Source organism: Chironomus tepperi, unplaced genomic scaffold, assembly GCF_022539635.2.
Source record: "Chironomus tepperi strain 1889 unplaced genomic scaffold, CSIRO-AGI_Ctep_v1 contig_85, whole genome shotgun sequence".
Lineage (NCBI taxonomy): Eukaryota > Metazoa > Arthropoda > Insecta > Diptera > Chironomidae > Chironomus > Chironomus tepperi.
The window spans coordinates 391041-419014 of record NW_027226207.1 but is presented as its reverse complement, the minus strand read 5'-3'; the positions used below and the strand labels follow the sequence as shown (position 1 = coordinate 419014).

The following is a 27974-nucleotide window of genomic DNA, read 5'->3' as shown; positions in this document are numbered from 1 at the left end:
ATTTTGTTGTATGCTGTATGTCACTTTTATGAGATTTTTGGGAAAATAAGGAAACAAGTTGCGTGTCTGGTAAACGTGTGCTGTTATCGAGTGATGTAAATGTCAACTAAAAAGGTATTTTATTTCCTACATATTCTGGATTTTTATTGATTGTGTCAATCTCAAATTTATTGCCTTTGTTGATAAATGAGTAAAGTGAGAAAGGAATATAAAAGGTTTCCATTTTAATGTTGGCAGTGGCAAAATAGCTGTTGTTGGTAATAGCAAATAAACTTTCTTATTGACTCTCACTTTTTTCCTCGATCATCATGATGACTTTTTTGATTAGATTTTTGGGCTCAGATGTTTAGATTGCTTTAATTTCAAATCAAAACATACAGTCGTTCCTGATGTGATGGTAATATGAACAGTAAATATTTGTGCTTACTTTCAAAAATACTTGGTTTATTCTATCTCATGGAAGTCTATTTTAAGAAGAAACTACTAAGTTGCTATTAATACTTGACTGTAATTTATAGCAATAGTAAAATGTAGAAATTTTTAGAAATATTTCCTTCCAAAAATTTACTATAATATGAAATAAATAAACAGTGTGAGTCATTCGATGAAGCAAAATAGGAAAAAAGGAGTTTCAATATATTCTACAGTAATATGAGAGGAATCAAGCAATAAAGAGAACAACTCGAGAGAAAATCATTTGAAAAAGAGAGCGTTCAAAAAAGCTTCGATTCCTCTCACCGATGATGTCTTCTTGAACAAAATAAACAGCAGATGAATGTTAAAGCAATTAGCTTTTATCCCAAGGCGACAGTAAAGTATTATAAACAGAAGTGTAAATGAGATATTGTAAATATTTTGAAGGAAAATTTCAATAATTTGTGGCCTAAAGGTAGGAGAATCTCAAGAAGGTTGTAAACAGTTTCAGCCATTTATGAACGTGCCTCATCAATGATTAAATTGATTTTTTTTCTCTTGGCTTATCATAATTTAATGAAATTTTTCATCTTTGCTTTGATTGGGTTCTTTTAGAAACAGGCAGTGCTCGAAGTTTATAAGGAGTCGAGTCAATATTTCCATACGAAATCCGAGTCGACTTCGAGCTCTGGAACTAGACTGTTTTTGCTTAGGCAAGCAAGGAAATGCGCTTTGCATGAACCATTTTTTACTGACTTTATATTTATTGTAAATTTTTTTGTGAGTTTCTCATATTATGACCTTTGGAGACCATTTCAGTAAATTATCACAGAGAGATATAAAAGGAGGACATAAATCGTACGGTTGAATAAAGCCAAATAAGACTTTAAAGTGGCCAAATAAAGTTCTTTTTTTATTGCATGCTTTGAGAAATTTAACAGCATTGCGTATGACAATATAAAACTGTAATAAATGAATATTAATATTCGAGAGCAGTAAGGACTAAAATAATCCAATGAATTTCAATGAACATGTAGATCACAAATAACAATTAAGAACCTTCCATCAAACAAAATCATGAACTATTGATTCATCATTTATTGCGCTTCTTGGTGTCCTTATAGTTGAAATATCAAGTATTCAATCACATTTACAGCTCTCTTCCGTCATTCGACCGTATGGCATCTTTATTTTTAGAACCGACGACAAAATGTAACTATTTGTAAATCAATATCCTATGTATTGTACAACTAGAGAATAATCTCTTCAAGGATGACGGGCAGAAATTTCTTTACTCCGTCAAGTGGTGCTATATTATAAATTTATAAGAAAGCCGCATCTCTGAAAAATTGGCACGACTTAAATAGCGGAAGGACAGAAAGAATAATGAGCGAAATTATATTAATAAAAATAATGCAGCCATTATAAAAATATTGAATAAGTTTACTTTGTGTTCGTAATTTGAATAAGAGCTAGCAACATAGCTGCTCTTGAACGTACAAAGGAAAATTAACATGAAGGATGTTGGCATAAGATTTTGAAAGTTAATTTTTAAATAATGAGATATTCTGAGAAACAGTGGAAAGCATAACTTAGCGTCAAGAAAATTAAAGCAAACATTGCCAATAGCTGTAGATGTTTCTTTCTTTTCTATGAAGCAATTACAATTTAATTTAAATTGAATAATAACTGTAAAAGGATCTGTTTTTCCCATAACACAAGAAAATTTAAATAATATGAGAGCAACAGAACTGTTAAAAGAATGACAAGCATAATCTGAATATTCATGGAAATGTTTCATCATCATACATAAAAAATTTGAAGAGAGAAGATAAAACAATCGGATAGGAAGCATGATGATAATGAAATTAACAGTACTTGTCTCAAATTAAATCTTAATTCCACTAAATGAATATCATTTGCCCTTTTTCAGGTATTATACCTGTTGCTTTATAGCATTTCAAGTAGCTTTAAATTTTATTTCCTGTACTTTTACCATCTCCTTTATGGCAAAAACAATCTCGGTGATTCTTTTGTGAATTTTAATGATAAAAATTTGAAAGCATGGCAAAAACAGATTGTCATTATAGCTTAATTATTTTTTGTAATGACAGTGTCACGTTTTTAAGATAAAATTTTATAAAATTCTTACACTAGCATAATTAAGATAATTGATTATGATGCCTTATAAGGCCAGTGATGAGCAACCTTTTATTTATTGCGGCACATATCTGTTGTAAGCCTGAACTAAAACTCCCACAAAGTATACGATTCATGTCATTTTGGCTGCACTAGTGTCGTGGCACACAGGTTGCCCATCACTGTTGACTTACAAAAGCGCATAAGAATATCAGTTCAACTCTAACTCGTTCGTACCAGTTTTATCCTGTGGACGAACATTACATTTTATGACGTCAATTAGTAAAGTACTCTTTTTAATTAACTTTCTGCACTATGGGGCAAAATAAAAAAAAGGGACATTCACTTTGATTTTTGGACTTTTTGGAATCAAGACTTGAGGGTATTTTTTTCTTATAGTGCATATAGCAATAGACTTGCATGCAAAATTTCAGCTCATTTGGTACTGTTTGGTCGGTGCTGGAGGTGTTTGAAGTTGAAAAATGGTAAAAAACGGATTTTTTCATGTCTTGTTTGACTTGGAAAGTTTCTTATTTAATTAAAAGATATTGAAAAACGGTTTTCGGTTCATAATTCTACTATATAAGAGCTTCAATTTGACATAGGACAAGGTTTATATATATTGGGTTTTAGTGGCAGGACTTGAGAAAATGTATGAAAATACCATGAAAAAAAGCTTCAAGCGTCCGGAAAATATGCTAGTTCTCAAAAGTTTCTCATATAGACCTAATTTTTCGTAAAGTACTTACTTTCTCCTTTCCAAAACTGAAAAAATATCCAAAATCGGTTGGTACGAACAAAAGTTATTGCATTTTTAGTTTTGGACGAATTTTTCTCAAAACTAATATTTCTGAGATGAATTTGGAAGATATCATTTGGAAAAAGTTTTTAAATGTTTTTTAATGTATTTAGCCATTTTAGGAAGACTTGTGAAGAAATTTTTTGAAAAAGTTCAAAATTCTCCGAGTTAGAGGGACATATGCTATTTAACGACTTGACTCTTTTTCTCATCACTCAAACTGCTATAACTTTTACATGACTAAATATTTTTCAGTTCTGTTTCTTGTTTAGTGTAGCTTGCTATAATACCTTTCCAACGATATATAATACTTAATAGTTGGAAGTAGTCTTGGTCGTGAAAACGGACCCTGTTTGTGACTGACCCTTTACAAAGAAATTTTCAAAAAATTCATTTCTAAAACTACCACTTAGAAATTAAATAATATAATGTTTTTGTGTTTTTTTGGTCAAAATATGATAGTTATGAATCTCAAAACACAAAAAATCTCATTTTGTAAACTTTCGACAACTTTAGGGGCCTTCATAGGTAATACTCAGGTAGTCTTTCCTTTCACAGATATGAAACTTTTTTATTGACTTTTTTTGATTGATATTCAATATTTACACTTATTTTGTGCAAAATATATCAATTTTAATACTATTTTGTTAAAAACAGGCTTAGGTAGGCCACATTTAAGGCACTCCAGTAGCCACTATGATTAAGTTCTATACATGTATTATACATAATAATAAAGGTAATAGTAGTAACTAGCAATAACAGAAAACAGAATGTAAAAATATTGGTTCTAAAAAAGTTATAGTCATTTGAGTGGCCAAAAAAGTGTCGAGGAGGGCAACCAGCATAGGCAAAAAGACAAAAATTTAAAATTTTACGTTTATTTTGACAAAAAACGCAATAATTTGAATTTATACAACATAAAAATAGTTTTTATTCAAAAAATTTCAAGAATTTCATTAAAATTTTGAATTTTTGAGTTTTTGCCTATGCTGGTTGCTCTCCTCGACACTTTTTTGGCCACTCAAATGACTATAACTTTTTTTAGAACCAATATTTTTGCATTCTGTTTTCTGTTATTGCTAGTTACTACTATTACCTTTATTATTATGTATAATACATGTATAGAACTTAATCATAGTGGCTACTGGAGTGCCTTAAATGTGGCCTACCTAAGCCTGTTTTTAACAAAATAGTCAAAAATCACTTTTTTTCGACCCAAACTTTTTAAAATTGATATATTTTGCACAAAATAAGTGTAAATATTGAATATCAATCAAAAAAAGTCAATAAAAAAGTTTCATATCTGTGAAAGGAAAGACTACCTGAGTATTACCTATGAAGGCCCCTAAAGTTGTCGAAAGTTTACAAAATGAGATTTTTTGTGTTTTGAGATTCATAACTATCATATTTTGACCAAAAAAACACAAAAACATTATATTATTTAATTTCTAAGTAGTAGTTTTAGAAATGAATTTTTTGAAAATTTCTTTGTAAAGGGTCAGTCACAAACAGGGTCCGTTTTCACGACCAAGACTACTTCCAACTATTAAGTATTATATATCGTTAGAAAGGTATTATAGCAAGCTACACTAAACAAGAAACAGAACTGAAATATATTTAGTCATGTAAAAGTTATAGCAGTTTGAGTGATGAGAAAAAGGGTCAAGTCGTCAAATAGCATATGTACCTCTAACTCGAAGAATTTTGAACTTTTTCAAAAATTTCTTCACAAGTCTTCTTAAAATCACTAAATACATCAAAAAACATTAAAAAACTTTTTCCAAATGATATCTTCAAATTCATCTCAGAAATATTAGTTTTGAGAAAAAAATTCGTCCAAAACTAAAAATGCAATAACTTTTGTTCGTACCAACCGATTTTGGATATTTTTTCAGTTTTGGAAAGTACTTTACGAAAAATTAGGTCTATATGAGAAACTTTTGAGAACTAGCATATTTTCCGGACGCTTGAAGCTTTTTTTCATGGTATTTTCATACATTTTCTCAAGTCCTGCCACTAAAACCCAATATATATAAACCTTGTCCTATGTCAAATTGAAGCTCTTATATAGTAGAATTATGAACCGAAAACCGTTTTTCAATATCTTTTAATTAAATAAGAAACTTTTCAAGTCAAACAAGACATGAAAAAAATCCGTTTTTTACCATTTTTCAACTTCAAACACCTCCAGAACCGACCAAACAGTACCAAATGAGCTGAAATTTTGCATGCAAGTCTATTGCTATATGCACTATAAGAAAAAATACCCTCAAGTCTCGATTCCAAAAAGTCCAAAAATCAAAGTGAATGTCCCTTTTTTTCATTTTGCCCCATAGTGTTCTGTTTGTAAATGAAAACAACTTTGTTGGAAATTGAGGTAATATCATTTTATATCTATTTAAATAATTTTTATTATTCTTTACTCATTACAAAATTCCTTTTATTCCGTGTTTAAAAGGAAGAACATGAAATGATAAATTATTCTGACATCACAATAAGTATGCATATTTAAACAGACAATTAGATACTTTTCTTATATTTTTTTTTAATTCATAAATACTAGGAAAATAAATTAAATTATGATAACTTTAAAGCTTGGATTTGCTAAAGAACTATTGAAACAATTATTGCCATAAGGTGCCGTTCACTTATAACGCTACAGATTTCTAGGAATATTGTATTGGAATCTACTGCACCCCCTACCCCCTAAGTGAACGGCCCCAAACTCATCGACAGAATTAAAGCATAAAATAAATCTTTTTTTGGTTTAGACTACAGCAAAAGTTTTTAATGACAATAGTTTTAAAACTTTAATGACTGTTTATTATCTCTACGGAATTAAAATTATTTTCTTTTAAATTGTGCTAATTTAATTAATTTTACCACTTTATCAAATGTTTGTATTGATCATTTACTGATATTCTCTTTATCGTTTCATATCCTAATATTATACTGAAAGAGAAGGCAGCGGATTGAACGAGACGAGCTGAAAGACCTTTAAAGAACATATGAAATTTCTCTTCTATCCATAGTTCAACAGCAGCTCTCGCAAATGAATCAAGTCGCTGTACTTGTAATCTTGCACGAATTATGTCAAGTGGATTAGTAATTATTGTCGTAGTAAATCCTCCAGTTGCACCTGCTACACATTGAATAAATAAATGTGACGTATTTGCTGGTAATATCTTAATTAGTTCATCTAGATGAAGATAACAATGAATAAGTTTTCAATATTAAAGTCATTGAATAGAAGAATTACCTTGATAAAAGTGATAGAAAGCCCACCAAAGAGCCGAGTTAGGCACATAAGCTAATAAACTAGCAGTATAGCCTCGATAATATCCTACAATTCCATCTTTTCGATATATTTCTTTTGCTATCTGTATAGCAAGTTCTGTTTTTCTTAATTCTGTGTTTATTCCTAATGGATTAATTATTTGACCATGTCTAAGACCATGAGCATTCATTCCCAACACCTAATGAAATTAAATAAAATTCTGGTTATTTTTGAAAATTAAAATTAAATTAATTAAGCTAACCATCATATGTTGTGAGATGACATCAAATGGCACAATGATTGTTTGTCCAACTAAGCTAGCCGCACCGCCTGCAACAATAGCTTTTGTACTGGAACCATATCCTCGTTGTCTTAATAAATGTCTGACACCTTCATAAGTTGATATATAAAATACTCCTGACACAATTTGAAATGATGATATCCAAAATCCCCTATAGAGTCCTTTCACGCCCTCGGATTTGTAAATTTTGCATGCACAATCTATCATTCCATTATAAACATCATTCTTAAATTGAACTTGTAATTGTGTTTTGATGACTGTAAGCGGAAAAAGCGCACAGCGTACCGAAAATGATGATAGCATTGAAAGTGGGAAAAATTTCTAGACGAAGATTAATAAGTAAAAAATACAATCATATGATGTGCGTCTAATTTCATAATCTTACTTACTTTTTTGTTCATCATTTCCCATTCAATGGTTTTTATGAACGGTGGTGGTGATTCCATGATTGATGATTTGATTTGGACTTGATAACTTCTTTTAAAATTACAGTTTTTTTTGTCTTATTAGGTCAATGACATATCATTACCCAAGATAAAGTCTACACTTCTTTTTATTAAGTATTGAAAAGAATCTTCTTATTTTTGGCCTTGATTTCACTGTCGTATTTGTTACTCACAGTGAAAGTGTAAATTTTCAAGATCAAGTGTATGTCAGTTAATCAAAATAATAAGCTTTTTAAGCATTATGCTGCAAAAATCTAGAATACAATAAACATTATACTAGTATTTCAAAATTATGTCATACACTGACAGCGTTTAAATACTTACATATCAAATTTGTTTATTTATTGTAATAAAATTTCTATTTTTTAAGTTAAATAATCAAAGAAAATGTTTTATAAACACTAATCTTCACATTATTCTTATTATATGTAATCTATGTCATAAATATAATACATTTATGCTATGGTAACTCATCATAAATTTAGATTTTTTATAAAAATTTAAATTTAAATTTTTATTTGCACACTTTTAGATTTTCTAAACATTTTTTTTTTATATATAGGTAGTATGTCTATAGTTGCATATTCACACTGTTCATATTAAAACTGATTTCTATTAGTAAGTACTTCATGTTTTAAAATTTCATAATTATATTGTTCAAATAGGAGTCGATCCAATGTTACGTAACGCTCAGGGGGAGGGGTGACGGGACTGAGATACGCCTCAAACGATTTTTTTTTCATAGAATGAGCAGGAAGAGTGGGGAGGGGGTCTCAGAAAAATAGAGTTTGCGTGTTACGTAATAAGTGAACGGTCCCAGATTCAAAATACGAAATAAAAATTTATTTTATTAGAAATTCCATAATATTGAGTAATAGTACTTCCTACATGCTACCATAAAACAATGTGTGAATATAAAACATTCCTAGTTTCTCGCCTTCAGTAAAAACATTTGAATTTATTTTTACCGTTAAGTATTTTTATTCATGAAAAATAATTTACCACTTTTTAGTATTAAAATGAAAATACACGCGATCCGAAATTGATAAATGACATCAATTAAGATATGATTTAATCTGAAAAATATATTTCTATTGCATTTTAACTTATAATTTTTAATAAAACTAATAAAGGTACAAATAATATCAATGAAATTTCCTTTTTGATTGCATTACCTTTTTGCCACGAATTTAATTTGTGATCCTCTCTTAAGTTCATCCAAAAGTCTGCTCTCTCGGTCAAAAAATTTTCCTTCAATTGGAAAAGACTTTGCGAATTTCCATTTTCATTTCCTATTTGAAGGTATTTCATTGAGGTTCCACTAGCAGCAGGCCATTGTGGTAAGGAAGGTAAATTGTCGGGATTTGGTTTACTAAGAAAAATTATATCAAATGAATATGTCAAAAATGCCATTATCATAAATCTCACCCTGTTCTCGCAAAGTTCACCCACATCGCAGTCATCACCCTTGTCAAATCTTTGTCGTGTTGAGTAGGTACAGAACTGTAATAATATGATTTTCTGAGCGAAAACAGTGGAATCAAGTCATCAACATGACAGGTTCCATGGAAATCTTTCGACTGACTGAAACTCGCTGTGCTTTTGTGTGTGAAATAAAAGACATATGTATTGTCATTTCCACCTTGTTCAAATCTATTTTTTAAGCTTTCAAACATTCCAATGAACCAGCCATCTGTTAGTTTGGAAGAAAATGTTAATGGATATACTTAATTAATTTATACTTATCCTTACCAGTCCACAGCTGAATTAAAAAGAATATACATTGAAATTATTTCATTTGAAAAGTTTATAGCAATAGACTTACATCGATCAAGCCTTTTGGATCTCGCATCTTATCAGAAACAGTAATGTTGCCGAAATAAAAATCATTTATTTTCCTTGTAATTTCTGTTTGTTCACTCTCATTTAAGTAGTTGTATAGGAATGAATCCGGTAGAATTGTGTCCCAACCAGATATTAATTCATCAGTAAATTCTTTACTGTCGATTATAGCTAGTTTAAGAAATAAATTCAATTATTTACTGTTCAGACTTATTCTTTCAATTGATACTTACCACCAACTTTTAGCAATCCTTCCTCACTATTCATACCGATCAACCAAGGTATATCAGTTGAATCCTTAACAAATGATCGTTCGGCAATGAAAGGTTCTTCATCTGATTCGAAGTCTTCAATAACTGGATTAAATAACACTACAGGATCATTATCCCAAGTATACATTTTAGTCGAGGCTTCAATAAGCTTTTCTGCATCGACTTTTCTTAAGCACTCAATAAGTTCTTTTGTATCATTCTCATTTGATGGAATGCAGTTGACCTGTTTGCCTATAAAGAATGCTTTTTTTCTTGCATCTCCTTTCTTTCCGGGATCCGACCAACAGGTGTTTAATGTTCCACTATGTGAAATTGCTCGATGAAATAGATTCTTTGACATTGGGCTGAACATGTGATAATTCACAGAAGCCCCACCGGCAGATTCTACGAATTAGTAATATTTTGTAGTGTTTGGATTATTAAATAGTAATTGATAATAACATTTAGTGAAGCACTTATAATGACTATAATCAATTACATGATTGAAAGAAATAAGTCAAAATATGAAATGTTTATCACTCAATTACTTACCTCCCCAAATTGTTACAGAGTTCTTATCGCCACCAAAGAATTCAATATTTTCTTGAACCCACTTGAGGACAAAAGATTGATCTTTAAATCCATAATTTCCCGGACAATTTTCGTCTTCAGTTGAAAGATATCCCAAAGTTCCCACACGATAATTGGCTGCGACATAAATTATGTCATGGTCAAGTAGATATTCCGGTGAGTAAGGATATGCATCACCTCTAATCCAACCCTATGATAAAATATTCTCTATTAGATATGTCAGATAATATGATGTGGATTTATTTTACCCCGCCATGAATGTACAATAGCACTGGTAATTTTTTATCACTTTTCTCAGGGGTATATACATTGACGTAAAGACAATCCTCTTCACCTTGGATAAGCCAAGACCGAATAAAAGGATTGAACTGCATACATAATGGAGGACGATCTTGTGTTGGGAGAACTCCTTCCCATTTTTTGACTTTTTGTGCAGGCTTAAATCTTAATTCCCCTAAGGGTTTTTCAGCATACGGTATTCCTATGAAAGCTCTAATTGATTTACCGGAATTCGATACAATATGACGTCCCAAAATTTTTCCATCATTAATTTCAACTATCATATCATCCTTTTCTTCATAGGAAGCACAAAAGTTCACAAAGAGTATCAAAATTAAAGTCTTTAATAGTTTCATTTTAAGAAAAAAACATGTGATCTGTCCGATGGCACTTGAATAACTGAAATTATTACAAGTTGTCATTCGTGTTCTAATATAAGATAAGGCATTATCAAAAGTGGCTCCTAATGGAATACTAAGATTAAGTTAATACCAGCTTAGTATTTTATTGGGGGTATTGTAATTAAAATTTACGTTGATAATGTATTAATAATAAAGGGATTTAACACCAATTTTAAAAGATCGTATTTTTAGAAATTAGATAAGGTATAAAAAGGTCGTATCAATTTATTGAAACTTGCTCAACACATGTTTATTTACAATTCATCTCTGCTCTTTTTTTCGTTTTTCCAAGCTTTCAGTCCAAATTTTTCTCGTAGTTTAATCCACAAATCTGCATATACGGAGTAAAGGTCCTTTTTCATTTCAAGAAGTTTGTCAGAGTTTCCATTTTCATTTCCAATTCGCATGTAATCGAGTGGGAATTTGGATGCAGGTGTCCAATATGGCAATTTAGATTCTTTACTCCATTCAGGTGTTGGATTTCTGTGAAGCATAAAGTTTAGAATTATTAAAACTTAAAATGGCACAGTCAACGGTCAGTCAATCAAACTTTACATACCCAGTTATAGCAAAGTTGACCCAAAGCTTTGTCATGAGTTTTCTCAATTTTATATCTTCATTTGTTGGAATTGCGTTGTAAAAATATGGAATATTGTGTCGCATTGGGAATAGATAAAGCAACTCATCCATATGACAGGTTCCGAAAAATTTCTCTCGATTGCCACCAAACAGTTCTGAGCTACTTATTGAACCTTTATGAGAAAATAAATAAACATAAGTATTGTCACGATTATTGCCATCCAATCTCTGTTGTAAACTGTCAATAAATCCATTAATGAACCAGCCATCAGTCCACATCCTTGTTAAATTTTCCTTATTATCTCCCAGAAAACCTTCATTGTGGTAGAATTTATAAATTGCAACATTCATTTCCGTTATTTCTAGTTCCGACAGATGATCATATTGGAATGTTATTGGAATTATAGTTTCCCAATTTAGTGTTAAATCGTTTGTTTTTCCTAAGCTGTTTAAAATTCCTAAAAATGAAATATGCAAGAGACAATGAATGACAATCAGAATCATTCATTAATGTACTTTCTAAGACAATTATAAACTTAGTTTTTACCAGCTGTTTTAAAAATTCCTTCTTCACTATTTACTCCTACCATCCAAGGTATATCCAATGAAAACTTTTTGTAATTCACGTCCATAATAAATGGTTCTTCTTCAAGTTCAGAAGATTCAACAACTGGTCCAAATGGAATGACTGGATCATAATCCCATTCCTTAAAAATATAAATTGAAATAAATTTTTCACCTGAGATGTTGACCCTTATAATAGCTTTACCATAAAGTCTGGAACCGTAGCTGTAATTTGTTCAGCTGGTACATTTCTCAAGCATTCAACCATTTCTTTCATTGAACTGCCAGAAATGGGACAATTCATCTTGTCTGCAAGCCTAATTGCTCTCATTTTGGCTATTCCCTTTCTCTGTGGTTCAGCCCAAACTTCCATTACATTTCCAGATTGTGAAATAGCACGATGAAACAGCCCTCGAGACATTGGAGAGAACATGTGATAATTAACAGATGCACCACCTAAAATTGGATGTTTTGAATTTAAAGACATCTTTTTGTAAGCATAAACATTTTAGTAGAATACCTGCACTTTCACCAAAAATTGTTACAGAGTGTGCATCTCCACCAAATTTATCAATATTCATTTGTACCCATTCCAGCATAAATAATTGATCTTTGAAACCAAAATTTCCTGAGCAATGTTCATCTTCTGTTGAAAGAAATCCCAAAGGACCCAAACGGTAATTTCCAGTGACTAGAACAATGTCATGTTCTAACAGATATTCTGGTCCGTAAAGAGTATGACCCGCATGACCTTCAATCCAACCCTAATGTAAATATTATTAAGAATATCAATTAGCTTTTAAGTGTTTTAAATACATAATAAAACTGTTTATACATACACCTCCATGAAACCACACCATGACATTAAGTTTCTTGAAATTCTTGTCAGTAATATTTATCTGCAAATGTATTGATATTACCAGCTGATAATATATGAATAGGAAAACCAATACATACGTTAGGTGTATACACATTCAGGTATAAGCAATCTTCCTGTCCGGTTACTTGCTTTTTACCACGATTAAAAATATTTATTTGGGTGCACATGGGTGGTTCATTATGTGCTAATAATGAATCATGGAGCCAGGGGTTTGGTTTCTTTGGTGCTTTAAATCTCAATTCATTAATTGGTGGAGCTGCATAAGGAAGACCAAGGAAAGCACGAATTGCTCTTCCAGAAATAGATGTCATATATCTTCCAATGATTTTTCCATCATCGATACGAACTTTTAAATTATCAGATGTCCTTGCATCGCAAAGATTATAAAGAATTAGAACCGAAAGAACTAAAAATAAAAACTTCATTTCTTTACTCTACAAAGTCTAAAACATTACTGAGTATGAATAATCGTATATACATCTAAATATATGAATGCACACAATCTTATCTCATTTTTTAGAAAATAAATACAACAAAATATAATGATATAAAGCCGCATGCTTTAATAATGTTACCTATATTATTTATTAGAGTAACTTTTGACCTATAAAAAGAAAACAAAAATAATGATGAATTTTGAGAGAATCAAAATGTTAAAGTCACGCTTAGATGTGGTCTTATAATAAGACGTAATTTCTTCTTACCTTTATTTCTAATTTAAACCCGATCGACACAAGTTTTTTATGGCAGCCAGTTGGTGACATAAGGCGTCCATTATGACTGCCATAAATAATCTCTGACGATCGGGATAGTTGAGTATTTATATTCTTATATTTTGTAAACTCACCAAATTACACACCTTGTCTGTTATCAATTTGTTGGGAGATTAGATTGTATTAGCATTGTACAAATAGAAGTGATTGTGATGTCATAAATGACATGTACTAAAATAAACTTTAAACTATTCCAATCTTATGCTTGTTCAGTAATTTTATTTTTAGATTTTCTAGTATGAACCCCATAAAAAACCAAATGCAGCATAAATAAATAAAGAAAGCAAAAGATAAAATAGAACTGTAAACAGGAAAGAAGGACATGGCAACAAAGAAAGTCATTTTAAGCATGAAAAAAAAGATTGGATGTGAAATTGAATGAAAGGAGCTCAATCGTTTGGAAAATGAAGAAAATTGATTCAACTATCCAACAGATGTTTGACTTAATCAGCTTACATAAAATGTATGTTCATGCATGTACAATAATCTACGGAAACAAAGTGAGCAATTTAATGATTCTCAAAAAATGTAACTTTTAAATATTCTGAAAATATCAGTGGTGGACAACCTCCAGCAGTGTGCAATAAACTACATGCTGTGAGCGGTTTCATTCGAGGCAAACCATCAAGGTGTTCTGCGAAAAATAAAAGGTCGCTCACCACTGATGTAGATGATGATCATGAGAATTATTGGAATTAATGATTTAAGCAGTGATTTCTACTTGTTCTTACTAAAACTGTCGCTGATATAAAGCTACATTAAATATTAACATTATATTTTCTCATTTTTGTTAGGGTGGATACATAGAAATTAGAAATTGTATAAAAAGTTCGTACCAATTTATTGAACATTGCTCAACACATGTTTATTTACAATTCATCTCTAATCATTTTTCGTTTTTCCAGGCTTTTAGTCCAAATTTTTCTCGTAGTTTAATCCAAAATTCTGCATGCACTGATTTAAGGTCCTTTTTCATTTCAAGAAGTTTGTCAGAGTTTCCATTTTCATTTCCGATTTGCATGTAATCGAGTGGGAATTTTGATGCAGGAGTCCAATATGGCAATTTAGATTCTTTGCTCCATTCAGGTGTTGGATTTCTGTGAAGCATAAAGTTTAGAATTATTAAAGCTTAAAATGGCACAATCAACGGTCAGTAAATCAAAATGAAATCTATTGCATATTTCATATGCCTCAAAAAGTTTCAAACTATACATACCCAGTTATAGCAAAGTTAACCCAAAGTTTGGTCATGAGTTTTCTCAATTTTATATCTTCATTTGTTGGAATTGAGTTGTAAAAATTTGGAATATTTTGTCGTAATGGGAATAGATAAAGCAAATCATCCATATGACAGGTTCCGAAAAATTTCTCTCCATTGCCACCCAATATTTCTGAGCTACTTATTGAACCTTTATGAGAAAATAAATAAACATAAGTATTGTCACGATTATTGCCCTCCAATCTCTGATGTAAATTGTCAATGAATCCATTAAGAAACCATCCATCAGTCCACATCCTTGTTAAATTTTCCTTATTAGCTCCTAGAAATCCTTCATTATGATAGAATTTATAAATTGCAGCATTAATTTCCGTTATTTCCAGTGCTGATAGATGATCATATTTAAATGTCATTGGAATGATAGTTTCCCAATTTAGTGTTAAATCGTTTGTTTCTGCTAAGCTGTTCAAAATTCCTAAAAAAGAAATGAGCATATTTATTATAAATATTTGACCTTTTTCAAGCATAAAAAAATACGATCTAAAAAAAGCTATATGTAGGATTAAGAGTATGAACATAAATATGTAAACATATTATTGATGTTTTTATCAAACATATTTTAGACATCAAAGAAAAATGTAAAAGGAACCTTTTTAGAATTTTTTTGCTGCCTGCTATATGTTTTTGAGTTAAAATATTTGAAACCCTTTATGACAATCAAAAGCATTCTTTAATGTACTTTCTAAAGCAATAATAAACTTAGCAATTACCTGCTGTTTTAAAAATTCCTTCTTCACTATTTACTCCTACCATCCAAGGTATATCTAATGAAAACCTTTTGTAATTCACGTCCTTAATGAATGGTTCTTTTTCTAATTCAGAAGATTCAACAACTGGTCCAAATGGAATGGCTGGATCATAATCCCATTCCTTAAAAAAGATTGAAATGAATTTTTCACCTGAGATGTTGACCCTTATAATAGTTTTACCATAAAGTCTGGAGCCGTAGCTATAATTTGTTCAGCTGGTACATTTCTTAAGCATTCAACCATTTCTTTCATTGAACTGTCAGAAATGGGACAGTTCATTTTTTTTGCAAGCTTAATTGCTTTCATTTTGGCTAATCCCTTTCTCTGTGGTTCAGCCCATATTTCCATTACATTTCCAGATTGTGAAATAGCACGATGGAACAGCCCTCGAGACATTGGAGAGAACATGTGATAGTTAACAGATGCACCACCTAAAATTGGATGTTTTGAATTTAAAGACATCTTTTTGCAAGCATAAACATTTTGGTAGAATACCTGCACTTTCACCAAAAATTGTTACAGAGTGTGCATCTCCACCAAATTTATCAATATTCATTTGTACCCATTCCAGCATAAATAATTGATCTTTGAAACCAAAATTTCCTGAGCAATGTTCATCTTCTGTTGAAAGAAATCCCAAAGGACCCAAACGATAATTTCCAGTGACTAGAACAATGTCATGTTCTAACAGATATTCTGGTCCGTAAAGAGTATGACCCGCATGACCTTCATTCCACCCCTAACAAAAGATTTATTAGAAGTTTGTATATTTAGTTTTTTACGCTAATCTTGTCATAATAAATGAGGTTTTTTTTTACATACACCTCCATGAATCCACACCATAACATTAAGTTTCTTGAAATTTTTGTCAGTAATGTTTATCTGCAAATGTATTTTTAATAATTATTGATAATATACGAGTAGGAATACCAATACATACATTAGGTGTATACACATTCAGGTATAAGCAATCTTCCTGTCCTGTTATTTGTTTTATATCACGATTGTAAATATTTATTTGGGTGCATATGGGTGGCTCATTATGTGCTAATAATGTATCTTGCAACCATGAATTGGGTTTCTTTGGTGCTTTAAATCTCAATTCATTAATTGGTGGAGCTGCATAAGGAAGACCAAGAAAAGCACGAATTGTTCTTCCGGAAATAGATGTCATATATCTTCCAATAATTTCTCCATCATCGATACGAACTTTTAAATTTTCAGACGTCCTTCCATCACAAAAATTATAAAGAATTAGAACCGAAAGAACCAAAACTAACAACTTCATTTCTTCACTCTACAAAGTCTAAAACTGAGTATGAACAAAAGTACTATGACGGCCTGTCACTTTATGACTCTATGGCCAATGTCTTTATTGAATGATAAAATATAACTAAACTATAATGTTTTTTGGTCTCAGCTTTTATACTGATAACTTAATATCTGAATTTTAGTACGAGATGACACATAATAAAATTAATTTAAATGTAAAATATCAATGTTTTGTTACAGCATAAATGGGAGGAGTGAATGAAATAATAATACCAGCATAATAAGCAACTTTATGTTGCATTAAAGGTACTATTTATTACAAAAACTTTTGACCGATGAAAAGTAAACCAAAATAATGATGAATACTGTAGCGTTACACTTTATGCTTGTGGGTTTAAAATTACACAATAAGCCCTAATGTTTTGATTGAAGGTCTTATAAATACCTTATTTCAAACTATCAAATATATTGAGATATGATAAAAAGAAAATTCAAAATTTTCAAGACCGATAAAATTTGATTCTCACGGAAATATCAAAATTTTATAATGCTTAAATGCTCACAGTACTGGCCTTAGATGACAGCCTGTTGTGACCACTTATAAACATAAACATGATAAATTTTGGTCGAGGCAAACCATCAAGGTGTTCCACGAAAAATAAAAGGTCGCTCACCACTGATGCAGATGATAATCATGAGAATTATTGGAATTAAAGGTTTAAGCAGTGATTTCTACTTTTTCTTACTAAAGCTGTCGCTGGAATAAAGCTTGCTAATCGCAAAACCTTTACATATTTGCGAAAGAGATGAGATGAACATGGCATGTAGAGAAAATTACATTAAATATTAACATTATATCTTCTCATTTCTGTTAGGATGGATATATTATATGACAAGAGTGATAATATTTAACATTTTATCTTTGATGGAATGCTTAATGCAAAAATGAACGCTTTTATTTTATTATTTAACAATTTTCTTTTATATTCACAACTTTTCATATTGTTGAACAAGCATAACAGCAGCATATTTTCATCTCCTAATGGATTTTTAATATAAAGCATAAGTCTTACTCACAAATGCAATTTGTTATACAATTTTCACATTCTCCCTAAAAAATTTGTTACACAGTATAATATTAAATTCAATTTTCAAACACGAGAATTTTTTAGCAGCCGTTATTGCATTATGGTAGAATTATTTTAATCGTTGAGTATCATCCTCGGAAGGAAACGAGAAAAATTAAATTAAATGTGAGTTCATATATTCAATAAATTTTTGTTATGTGCATTAGAATTACCGAAAAACGTTTTCCGCTAATAAAACTTTATTACTGTGTATCAAGCTCTTTTCACAGTTAGAGGTTTTCAAATTAGTATATCCGGCAATGTCCTTGTGAAAAAACTAAAAAATTACATGTTTAAACCTGCACAGATAAAAGCTTATTTTCTACATCCTTAAAGATTTTTTACATTTAATACATCTGCTTCAATGATCACTTTTGTCAGTACTTATCCAGACAGAGCATTGATAATAAGGAGGAAAAAAGCAAGAAAAGTGTTTCATATACGATATAATAATAATAAAAACTCGTACATATGTGAATGAAGGCATATTTATTTGATTTTTCCATCTAAAAAGAAGCACATAAGATAAATGCTTTTTTCGTGTACATACATAGCTTCTATTATTTGCTCTAGAATTTTAGTTCCACATCAGAACGAAAAAAGCCCCATAAAATTCTTTTTTATGTTAAAAATAGAAAACATGGATGAACGAAGTCAGTAGGAGGCCATGAAATGCAGTGTAATATCATAGATAAAAGCTTACGAACTATCCAAAGATGGGATGTGTCGTGTAGATGAAAACTAGAGCATGAAAAGAGCAGCCACAGCTAGAAATGTTCATTTACAGATCGATTCGAATCACGAACAATAATCACATAAATGTTTGTCAGATACCGCATCAATGTCGTATAGTCAGAATTAGATTATATATGGTTACAAGAAGGAGAAATCGAATAAAGGACGGAACTAGTTAATCTTAATTGTAGATTTTATCATTTTGAACTTTTTTTAGCTAGACTTGGTGTGTAGTACGTAACTTCAAAACTTTACTATTCAGTTGTAAAACAGAAGACATAGACGATAAGAAGTAAGACGTAATAAAAGGAAGAAAACTGATATTACGAAGCAATTTGCTGAGACAAATTCTTTGAGATTAAACAATGGTGGGGGCGTTTGTAAAACAACATAATGAAATTCTTTATTCTTTTTGTACATAAAATGGTACGAGACAAATTTCATGTTTTTTCATTCTTTACATTGGTTTAGTCACTGAGCTCTAGGGGTGTCCAACCCAATTTCTAAAACGTACCCCAAAAACAATTTTGGACTTAGTAAATCTAGAAATTCAATTCTCTATTTCTGATTATGAGAAAAGAACAGTGTTTTACAAATCGGAATGACAGAAATACAAATGGACAGATCTGTTTCATAAAATTTATATTAAATTCATAAAGAAAATATGTAAAGGCATATCAAGGCTAAGTTTATTATCTGTGCATACACGAAATTCATCCAAAAAAATCTTGGAAATATTTCTTTTTATATTTACCTACATATTTATTCGTTGTTTTATGTATGCTGTATTTATTTTATTTGCAGCCACTTGTTGACATGATATAGGATTTGCGTTTCTGATTGTGATTACCAAAAAAGCCGGGGTTTTAAAATAAACATTGAACATTAAATAGCAGTTTTGTAAACTTTGTACATGTAGTTTAATTAAAACTACTTCCGAACGGATTTAATCAATACCAATATTGGTCATTAATGATGTTTATTCTTCGGAGTTCAAAAATGAACTGAACTTTTGTATGAAAAAGGTTTTTCAACTATGTACAACAAATATTATTCAAATCTCGATTGAACGTTATTACAACCAGCTCTAAACAATTAAGTCAGTCAGAGTCTTCTCAGAATCATAAATGGATAAAGAATAAAAAAACTTTATAGAATCAGGAAATCCTAAAATCTTAAAAATTTCAGTGGAAATTTAATAACGAACCAAAAATAAATGAATATTGCAGCATGTGAAGGAATTCAATTTTTCTTGTGCTTAATAATCTGTGCTTTTTCAGCATTTTTAGTGAAATTGTGTGCGTATATATGAACATTTATCTGCATAGTCGATTTGCTAGACACAAAAAGATTTATGGAAAAATTTTCTTCTTCAAATTATTTATTGTTTCGCATTTTTTCACGTCGAGGATTTCCATTTTCGTTCGCATACCTTTTCATGCCGACAAAATAAATAAAAGAAAAATATGAAGTTAAAAGTTTCTTTCGTACTTTTGCGATTTTTGCTCCTTTGTAAGCGTTTAAAAATATTCTCTTCATTTCTCATCACTTGCTACATCTATTTTTCTTTTAGCTGGTGCTGACTCAGAGATATATGAAATAGAAGATGACGGAAATGAAGTTCTTTTCTTTTCATTTCATTCACAATGAAACTTTTTCTCTGTTCTTCAATATTAAAAACGAAAGATAGAAGATAGATGAGGGAAAGAGCTTGTGCTTCTAAGAATAACTTTCATTCTGCTGACGAAATGTGATATGAGGATAAATTTGTTCAAGTGAAAGAAGAATTTCATTTTCTAAAAAGCATAGAAACTAACGAGTGTGGATAAAATTATGTGGAAAATTATTTTTACTTTTTAATCCATTATGCAAGAAAGTTTTGCTGAATTCAGAATCAATTCAGGTGTTATATTCGTGCATAGCAGAATCAAGCTATAAAATCAAATATCAATAAATCCACAGATGGCAATATGTTTGCAATGGGGTTGTTCACTAATTACGTGACAAATCGAATTTTTGGAGATCCCCTCCCCCTCATATCCGTAGCAAAATCTCTTTTCATTGTGTGGACGCAACAAAATCTCAAACCCCAACCTAGTCTCCCCTCCCCCTTAACAGCATGGCGTAATAACTGAACGACCCCTACCTGAATACAAATATTTTTTACAAGCAAATCTGTGCATTTTATTTTTTTTTTAATTCGACCACTCAGCCACATTTATCATAACTGTGCACAAACCAATAAAACAATAAATTGGTATTATTTCAATTGTTGCTGAATAATCGGAATAAATAAATTCAACAAGAATAAAAAAATACTGTTGTCGCAAAATGGAATTGAATTATACATAATCTCTCTAATACAAAATATTCAATTTAAAATATAAAATAACAGAGATAAGTGGAATAAATAAATTTTTAATAAAAATGACAAGCAAGAAGGATGAATAAAAATCGAATATGGTTAAAAATGAATAAATTAATTTCTTGTTTTTTGTGTGTTCAAATTTCAACATCCTAAGAATTGTTTTGGATATCCGTAGCGACGATAATGTCGATCGATGGATCAATTACCATATTTTATAATGCTCATTTAATATTCAAGCTTATATCTCAACTTTTGTCACTCAAAACAGTTGATGCACGACTTATCGTTTTTCTTGCTACAGAACACAGCAGCACCGAATTTATGCTGTCTTTATTTATAAAAGATTTTCTTTTTTTATTGTTTTAAAAACTTTTCTGCTATGTCTTATCACGCACCGCTTTATAAAACGATGAAATGAGATTGAATTTTTCTTTTTTACTGACAGTTACCTCCTTTTATACAGCATTCAAAATTAAAATTGATTGATTTATGATTATCATCTGTGCCTGTGGTTGATTCTTTTATTTTATGCCAGTCTTCATTCTTATTAAAATAAATTATAAATAAATCTAAAACCTTAAGCTTTTCAGATTTGAATGATCTAGAGCTCCGCTGAGGGGTCTCAGACCTTTTGCATTCAGTAGTTCTATAGATTATACTGGAATCAGAATTCCAGCAATTAGGTACCAAAGTTCTAAGTCATCCCACCATAAAGTCATTTCGACTTAGAAATAAATCTATAAAATGACGCAAAATCATGATTAAACGTTGTATTCGTATGAAAGTTTTATGACATAAGTGGGTAGTTAGTACGTCAAAATTAATTCCGCCCACAAATTCCAGTCTACTATGCTAAGGAAACGGAAAATCATTTATGTTTACATTCTTAACTAATCTGTTTTATGTATTCACAAAAATGTATTATGCATACGACCTTCTTCACTTAACTAAAAAAAATTCGAGTAACTTTTATAAATTGACTTCGCTTCAGTTATGCTTTGAAAAATATTTTTCTTTACTAAGGTAAGCAAAAAGAAGCCAAAAATTCATTAGCAATATTTCCACTTTTAAAATTCAAAATGTGTGCGGAAATAAATCTTAAACTTATTAACTTTCCTCTTTTTTAAAAGTCAAACATTCACAAAAGTATCTCAAAAATGAAATATAGAATCTTGATGATAAAAAGCTTTTCGTGAACATCCATTATAGAATAATAGCTAGCTATATGTGTGTGTAGGATGAGCACGACTGAAATAAACAAGATGGAATAAGAAGGAAAAAACTTTATAGCCAAAAGTGGTTGGTTTTTAAAGTCGTACATGATATGAATACTTAAAAAACTAGAGTGGATTTTTTTTGTTGAATACCGTTTCCATTTTCATACTTTTCCTACCTCTAAGTTAGGGGAATCTAAATGTTGATGTGTTTATTTTAAATTCCGGTAATCGTGAAATGGAAAAAATTCAAAAAATCCGAAATGGAACTTAATATTAAAATGAATTTTGATAATTTTTCCTGATTCTATAAAGTATGTATTTAAATGTTGATGCATATGCATAACATCGGTAAACCGAGTTTTGAATCCTCTTATTTTGCCACCTAGGAGTTGAAGTTTTGTAAGCATTGCCAAAGATTTCTTTCCTTTCTGTATTCTTGAGAGTAAATTATGTATTCAAAAAGTAGATTTCACGTCCCACAAAAGGGGGAAAAGAGAACTTAAATACACTCATCTATTCGTTCAACATTCATTCATGCTCCCCTAAGTGAATCAGCCAAAGAATAAAAAAAAAATGTCACAAAGAAAAGAGAGAAAAAAGCGAGAAGGACCAATTCAATGTGTAGTTTTTATGTTATTCACAATAAGTAATGTCTCATCATTATCGTCGTTGTCACGTACAAGAGGAAAATTGCAGATTGAATAAAAGTTTGCGGAGCTTTTTCATTATTTTGTAATATATTGCATAGAATGTATCTTGAAATGGCTTATATTGTATTTTATTTTACTCTCTTTTTTTTCACAAAAGAATGACTTTTTCTCTGCTGTGTTCCACTGAAGACGAGTCTTTATGTCAAGAGCTCTTGTCAGAATGTGCCTTTAAAGTTAAACACTGTGTTTGGATTTATTTACATTGTGAAGTGTCTCGGTGGCGCAATGGTTGAGTATTCAATCTACAAGTCATACGCCTTAGGTCGCACTTTACTTTATTGGCTTGGATATGATATGCTTACTATTTGCCATGCCTTGTGAAAATATGTTTCATTAACCTCAAAAAAATTAATAAATCATGATGAATTTTTAAACTAATTATGCAAATTCAATGCACGTGCCTTCATCATAAATAAATTACACGGCAATTGGCGCTTATCAACACAACAAATACCACTTGATTGGTTACATCATTTATCAGTGATTCCAGTTGGTAATAAATTTTAATTAAAATGGAAAACCACGAGAATGGGAGAAAAATCCAATTAAATTTCGCAACATAATAAAAAAAATTAAAAAATATGTTGAGAGAAATTTTCAATATTAAACAAAAAATGAATCCTATTAACTGTTGTCGTACGCTTCTGGTCATTTTTTATTTACTTTGAGTATTATTTCCATTATTGTTTAATGAATGTAGAGCAGTTGAAAATCAAATTAATTTTTCTCCTTCTTTTTCCTCCCAGTAGAGTCTCTTTCTGGTCTCTTTTGTACAAAAAAAAAGTTAAATTGATGAAAATCAACATCAATCACACTTGTGGCATTGATGGGAAAAATCAACTTTTCATTGCCAATGACTGTGTTTAAATAGAATGAAAAGTTTCATTTGACGACAAAGCTGCTCTTGATACTTCTGCTGCCGCAGCTTAATGACATAAAAATTAAAAAGTTTTCTTTATTCTTCTTCAATTTCCCTCACATTCGACGATATTTTTCTTGTTTAAGGAAGATGAAATATATATCAGTATTATTTTTTTTTTTATACTATTAGAAGTTGAAAAAAGTTTTATAACTATGTGGAATTTGTCTTTGATAAACTTTCTTGCAAGCCCATATAATCGAGAAATGCTTAAAAAGATGAATCATCAATAACCAAATCGCAATTGAATTTTGCGCAAGATTTGAGTTAAAAGATTGAGAAAATGCTCTTATAAATTCTTTGTAATGTTACAGCTGTAAATAAAATTCCGGAAATTTATTATGCTAATCCAGTGGTGGACAACCTTTTATTTTTCGTCGCACGTCTTGGTGGTAAGCATCGACAGACGACAAACGATATGTCGCGGCACACAAGCTGTCCACATTTGTTCTAACCATACGGAATCGTAATTCCATTAAAATTGACGACAGCCAAAATTTATGACCCGTTGGAAATAAATCTAATTGAACCAAACGTTTTCAACATACGAAATTTTATTGAAACATTTTCCAATTTATTGTTATGGTCGATAAATGTGGATGAAACATTAAATTCGTTTTGAAATCCAAGATGTTCACTTATTAGTTGGGAGCTGATTGATGCTTGAAAAATAAGCGTAGAGCAATTTTTATATTCATTAGTTTGATAGCTAATGAACACGAGTTAATTAATTTAATGAGGAGACCTAATTTAGTCATTTTTTACTTCTTCCAATTAATTATAATTAATACTTCTTATTTCTCTTGAATGAGCAAATTGTAGACATGAATTGCCGCACTTATCTAGGTCTATGAAAAGGACGAGAAATAATTCAATTTATGATTAAGTCTGGATTTTCATTTTTATGGACATGATTTGTAGATGTTCATGCGGAGTGTTTACATCATTGGGTTACATGAAGCAATTTATTATTCCTTAGATTTAGTAATTTATGTGTTTTTAAGAAGCTTCTTTGAATATTTTGAAAAATAAATGTGTTGTGCTTTTACCACAGAAATTACCATTTTCCTAATCATTTATTCAATATTTCTTAAACATTAAGCTTATTCTATAGCTTGGGTGTTCAAAATGATTCATGAATATTCAGTATTTTCATCATCCTGCTGTGTTACTCATAAAGTATTTGTGCCTTATTGTAACATATTCAATATCATGACTAAATTTAAAATATAGAAGCACCTTGCTAGTAAAGAATTTTAGGTTAAAATATGAAATTAAAATCTTTCCCTGTTATTACATTCTTGGTCTGACATAAAAATGGAAAAAAACAAGCAACTGATTGTGATTTTGGCATAAAATTTCCATTTTTTTCGTTTTATTACTCAACATAGCACCGTGAATGGGAATTTCATTATAGAATTATGAGGCATAAGGAGAAATTTGAATTTTCATTGCTTGCACAGAAGATGTCATGAACAATATTAAACTAAGGGGATGGAAAATGATTTTAAAGGTGTTGAGGCTGTAAAAAGTCAACCTTAAATATTATTTATATATTCAGTTGATAAATCATATTGCAGTTTTAAGCCGAGTCTAATATTATTTTGGAAATCTATGCTTAGGCATTACTTACTACTTCGCTAGCCATATTGACCGATTGTGGTTCATGACCTCCCATAGATGTCGCCTAAAATTAGCTTCATTACTGACTACCGCTTGCCAATTTCCGATAACAACTACAGTACTGTTTCGATCGACAACTTCCTTCCATGAGTTCTTAGGAAGTCCACGTGCTCTTTTACCTTATACAAAGTCTACGCTTCAGCATTAAATGAGTTTATTTAATAAAATATTGTCATGTTAAGGGTCATGGTATTGGTAAAAAACAATAAGCAGGCAACTTTTCATTCATATTATGCAAAGCACTCAACACAACTTCCGATTATTAACCAATGTGTATTCCAATTACTGCATAATTATTCAATTAGCAACTTCCTTCCACAGAAAATTTAATATAAAGTTTTGCTGATTCAATTTATGAATATTCAAGTGCAGAAACTATACAAAACTGTCTCAGTTGAAAAATAAATTTTCAGTGAAATATGCATCCACAATGACTGTAAATTATTTTAACACAATAAATCTTAAATTTCATTTACGAAAAATTTCAACAATTAATTCAGCTGTCAAATACAAAATTGCTGTGCTACATATTGTCTACTAAAATGCATTGAATTGTTGCTATTTCGTTGCGGCAGTGTTAACCAAGAGAGTACAGAAAATTGATTAAAAACAGAGCTAAAAGCCATATATTCATTTTGTTAAAATCTATCATTGACATACATCCATTTAAATTTTTCACATTTCTTTCCATTTTGCATTCACATTTCTAAAGTTAGTCCATGTATAAACCTAGTATCTTGAAATTCTATACTTATGGCTTTATCGTGCTGTTTCGGGCCAAGAAGAATTTTATCACATGTTTTTCATCTTATGCTGGTCGATAGTATGTAAATGTTGATATAAGAAGACCTAAAATGACACAGACAGCAATTATGTAACGTTTGAATGGAAGGCCTTTTTAATGAGACTTCGGCCTTGAAATAGCTACGAGAATGTACATAAATATAGTGTTGGTAACTGAGTACATTGGTTAATTAAAATACTTGTCCATGGCTATCATTGCTTTCCTGAGATTTGATGTCATCAGTTGATCTTTCAGATAGACTTTTTATCAGGGTTCTCTGAGAATTCATTGATGTTTGGAAACATAAACATAAAACCCATAGCCTGATGCCTTCATTTCAAAATTTTTAGGTCGTATTAATTCAATATTTGAATTGGGATGTAAATTTTTTATGAAATATTAATTTGTAAATAAGCTACAGTCAAAAAGGTTCCATGATTTTGAGACTTACAGCATTTAAAATTCATTATTTAGAACTCAACGTTTAAGGCAGAATTTATGAATAAATGAAAAAATAAATAATAATGTCGGTGGTTTTGACGATTTCATGAATTATTGATCAAGCCACAGTAAAAAAATTCTTAGAACAACTCGCCAGGTTCTGACTTTTATGTTGTAAAAATAACTTGAAGATATGAAACAGCATAATCTAGTAAATTTTTTACACAAATTTCTAAACAAATAAAAACTTCCGCATGGAGATGACTGAAGCACATTTTGTCATAAAAACAAGTCACGCACAGATGATTATTAACATTGTGGAACCAAAACAATTCTGAAAAGTCACGAAACCAGGAATATTTGCAGAGACAACAATTTTAAAGCTTAAACAATTAAAGGACCTAGTTCATTTCACAAATGAAATTTTTATACCGTGAAAGTTTTTTTGGAAATTAAATCGGAACTCTGACAATTGCTATTTTCAAGAGATAAAAACTTTTCCTTTTCCACAAACATTTTGGGGTCCATCACTTATTATATCACGCGAATAATTGACTATTTGATATCCCCTCCCCATCTTCTCTCTCCGTAACAAAATCTCTATGAAAAAAGTCTATTTCCTAGTTTGAGTTTAACACAAAATCTTAAATCTCCCCTAAGAGCGTCACGTAATAAGTGAACGTCCCCTTATTGAAATGAATAAAATTTAATTCGTAAGTCAAAAGACAAATATTTATTTTTCATCATACAAAAATATTTTATTTTTGCACTCATCTCATAGTCCAAACATTCTCACTTGGAACATTTCATCTCCATTAAAATCCTTAAATAATTTAAAAGGGATCTCTCATAAGCGTATTTAAACCATGAAGAGTTTTTTACTCATGTCTGAATCCTACACCAACTCATTGTTTATACATACATTATTTATTTATATAATCTTTACCAATCTTTATTGTATTCAATACTGGCCACGTGCTTTTAATATCAAATATGTAGGGTAATTTTCTCTCAATTTGTAGAGAGCAGGACTGAAGAGAAATTGTGTCAAAAAGAGAGCCAAAAGGAGCTTTTTGACAGAAAAAAGAGAAGGAAAAATTTCATTTTACTGATGTATTTCCTTCAAAGAATTTCAGTTCTTTTCTAGACTCCGT

At 30.4% G+C, this 27974-nt stretch overlaps 3 protein-coding genes across 4 annotated transcripts; all 3 read right to left on the bottom strand.

The window, feature by feature from the left end:
- Window positions 1-5877: 5877 nt before the first annotated feature.
- Window positions 5878-7852, bottom strand: LOC139086584 (solute carrier family 25 member 44). Its single transcript, XM_070635079.1, has 5 exons — window positions 7701-7852; window positions 7320-7630; window positions 6892-7251; window positions 6612-6828; window positions 5878-6551 (listed from the first exon to the last, which is right to left on the bottom strand). The coding sequence occupies exons 2-5, from the start codon at window positions 7374-7376 to the stop codon at window positions 6232-6234; spliced, it is 954 nt and encodes a 317-aa protein (XP_070491180.1). The 5' UTR covers window positions 7377-7630; window positions 7701-7852; the 3' UTR covers window positions 5878-6231.
- A 481-nt stretch (window positions 7853-8333) lies between these two features.
- LOC139086580 (juvenile hormone esterase-like) lies at window positions 8334-10753 on the bottom strand. Of its 2 annotated transcripts, XM_070635071.1 has the most exons (8): window positions 10309-10753; window positions 10022-10250; window positions 9452-9874; window positions 9202-9389; window positions 9129-9138; window positions 8805-9069; window positions 8552-8748; window positions 8334-8452 (listed from the first exon to the last, which is right to left on the bottom strand). In XM_070635071.1, exons 1-8 carry the CDS (start codon window positions 10693-10695, stop codon window positions 8448-8450), a joined length of 1704 nt encoding a protein of 567 aa, XP_070491172.1. In that variant the 5' UTR covers window positions 10696-10753; the 3' UTR covers window positions 8334-8447. The 2 variants fall into 2 exon arrangements, with proteins under 2 accessions (XP_070491172.1, XP_070491171.1); XM_070635070.1 differs by lacking the exon at window positions 8334-8452 and having other exon boundaries at window positions 8459-8748.
- A 172-nt stretch (window positions 10754-10925) lies between these two features.
- On the bottom strand, window positions 10926-16867 carry LOC139086419 (uncharacterized). The gene is made up of 14 exons (XM_070634871.1): window positions 16505-16867; window positions 16387-16446; window positions 16060-16303; window positions 15745-15995; window positions 15526-15685; window positions 14753-15230; window positions 14426-14633; window positions 12841-13197; window positions 12723-12782; window positions 12404-12647; window positions 12089-12339; window positions 11867-12026; window positions 11300-11777; window positions 10926-11223 (listed from the first exon to the last, which is right to left on the bottom strand). The coding sequence occupies exons 1-14, from the start codon at window positions 16850-16852 to the stop codon at window positions 10995-10997; spliced, it is 3528 nt and encodes a 1175-aa protein (XP_070490972.1). The 5' UTR covers window positions 16853-16867; the 3' UTR covers window positions 10926-10994.
- Window positions 16868-27974: the final 11107 nt, after the last annotated feature.

Coding starts and splice junctions, on each gene's coding strand:
- LOC139086419 (XM_070634871.1), bottom strand. CDS start 16,852: ATGAAGTTGTTAGTTTTGGTTCTTTCGGTTCTAATTCTTTATAATTTT. Junction 12,648..12,722: donor TGGTGTGGTTTCATGGAGGT/GTATGTATAAAC, acceptor TATTTACATTAG/GGTTGGATTGAAGGTCATGC. Junction 12,027..12,088: donor CTACGGTTCCAGACTTTATG/GTAAAGCTATTA, acceptor TATATTTTTAAG/GAATGGGATTATGATCCAGT.
- LOC139086584 (XM_070635079.1), bottom strand. CDS start 7,376: ATGGAATCACCACCACCGTTCATAAAAACCATTGAATGGGAAATGATG. Junction 7,252..7,319: donor GGGAAATGATGAACAAAAAA/GTAAGTAAGATT, acceptor ATCTTCGTCTAG/AAATTTTTCCCACTTTCAAT. Junction 6,829..6,891: donor TCATCTCACAACATATGATG/GTTAGCTTAATT, acceptor TAATTTCATTAG/GTGTTGGGAATGAATGCTCA.
- LOC139086580 (XM_070635070.1), bottom strand. CDS start 10,695: ATGAAACTATTAAAGACTTTAATTTTGATACTCTTTGTGAACTTTTGT. Junction 9,390..9,451: donor AGGATTGCTAAAAGTTGGTG/GTAAGTATCAAT, acceptor TTCTTAAACTAG/CTATAATCGACAGTAAAGAA. Junction 8,749..8,804: donor GTGAACTTTGCGAGAACAGG/GTGAGATTTATG, acceptor AATTTTTCTTAG/TAAACCAAATCCCGACAATT.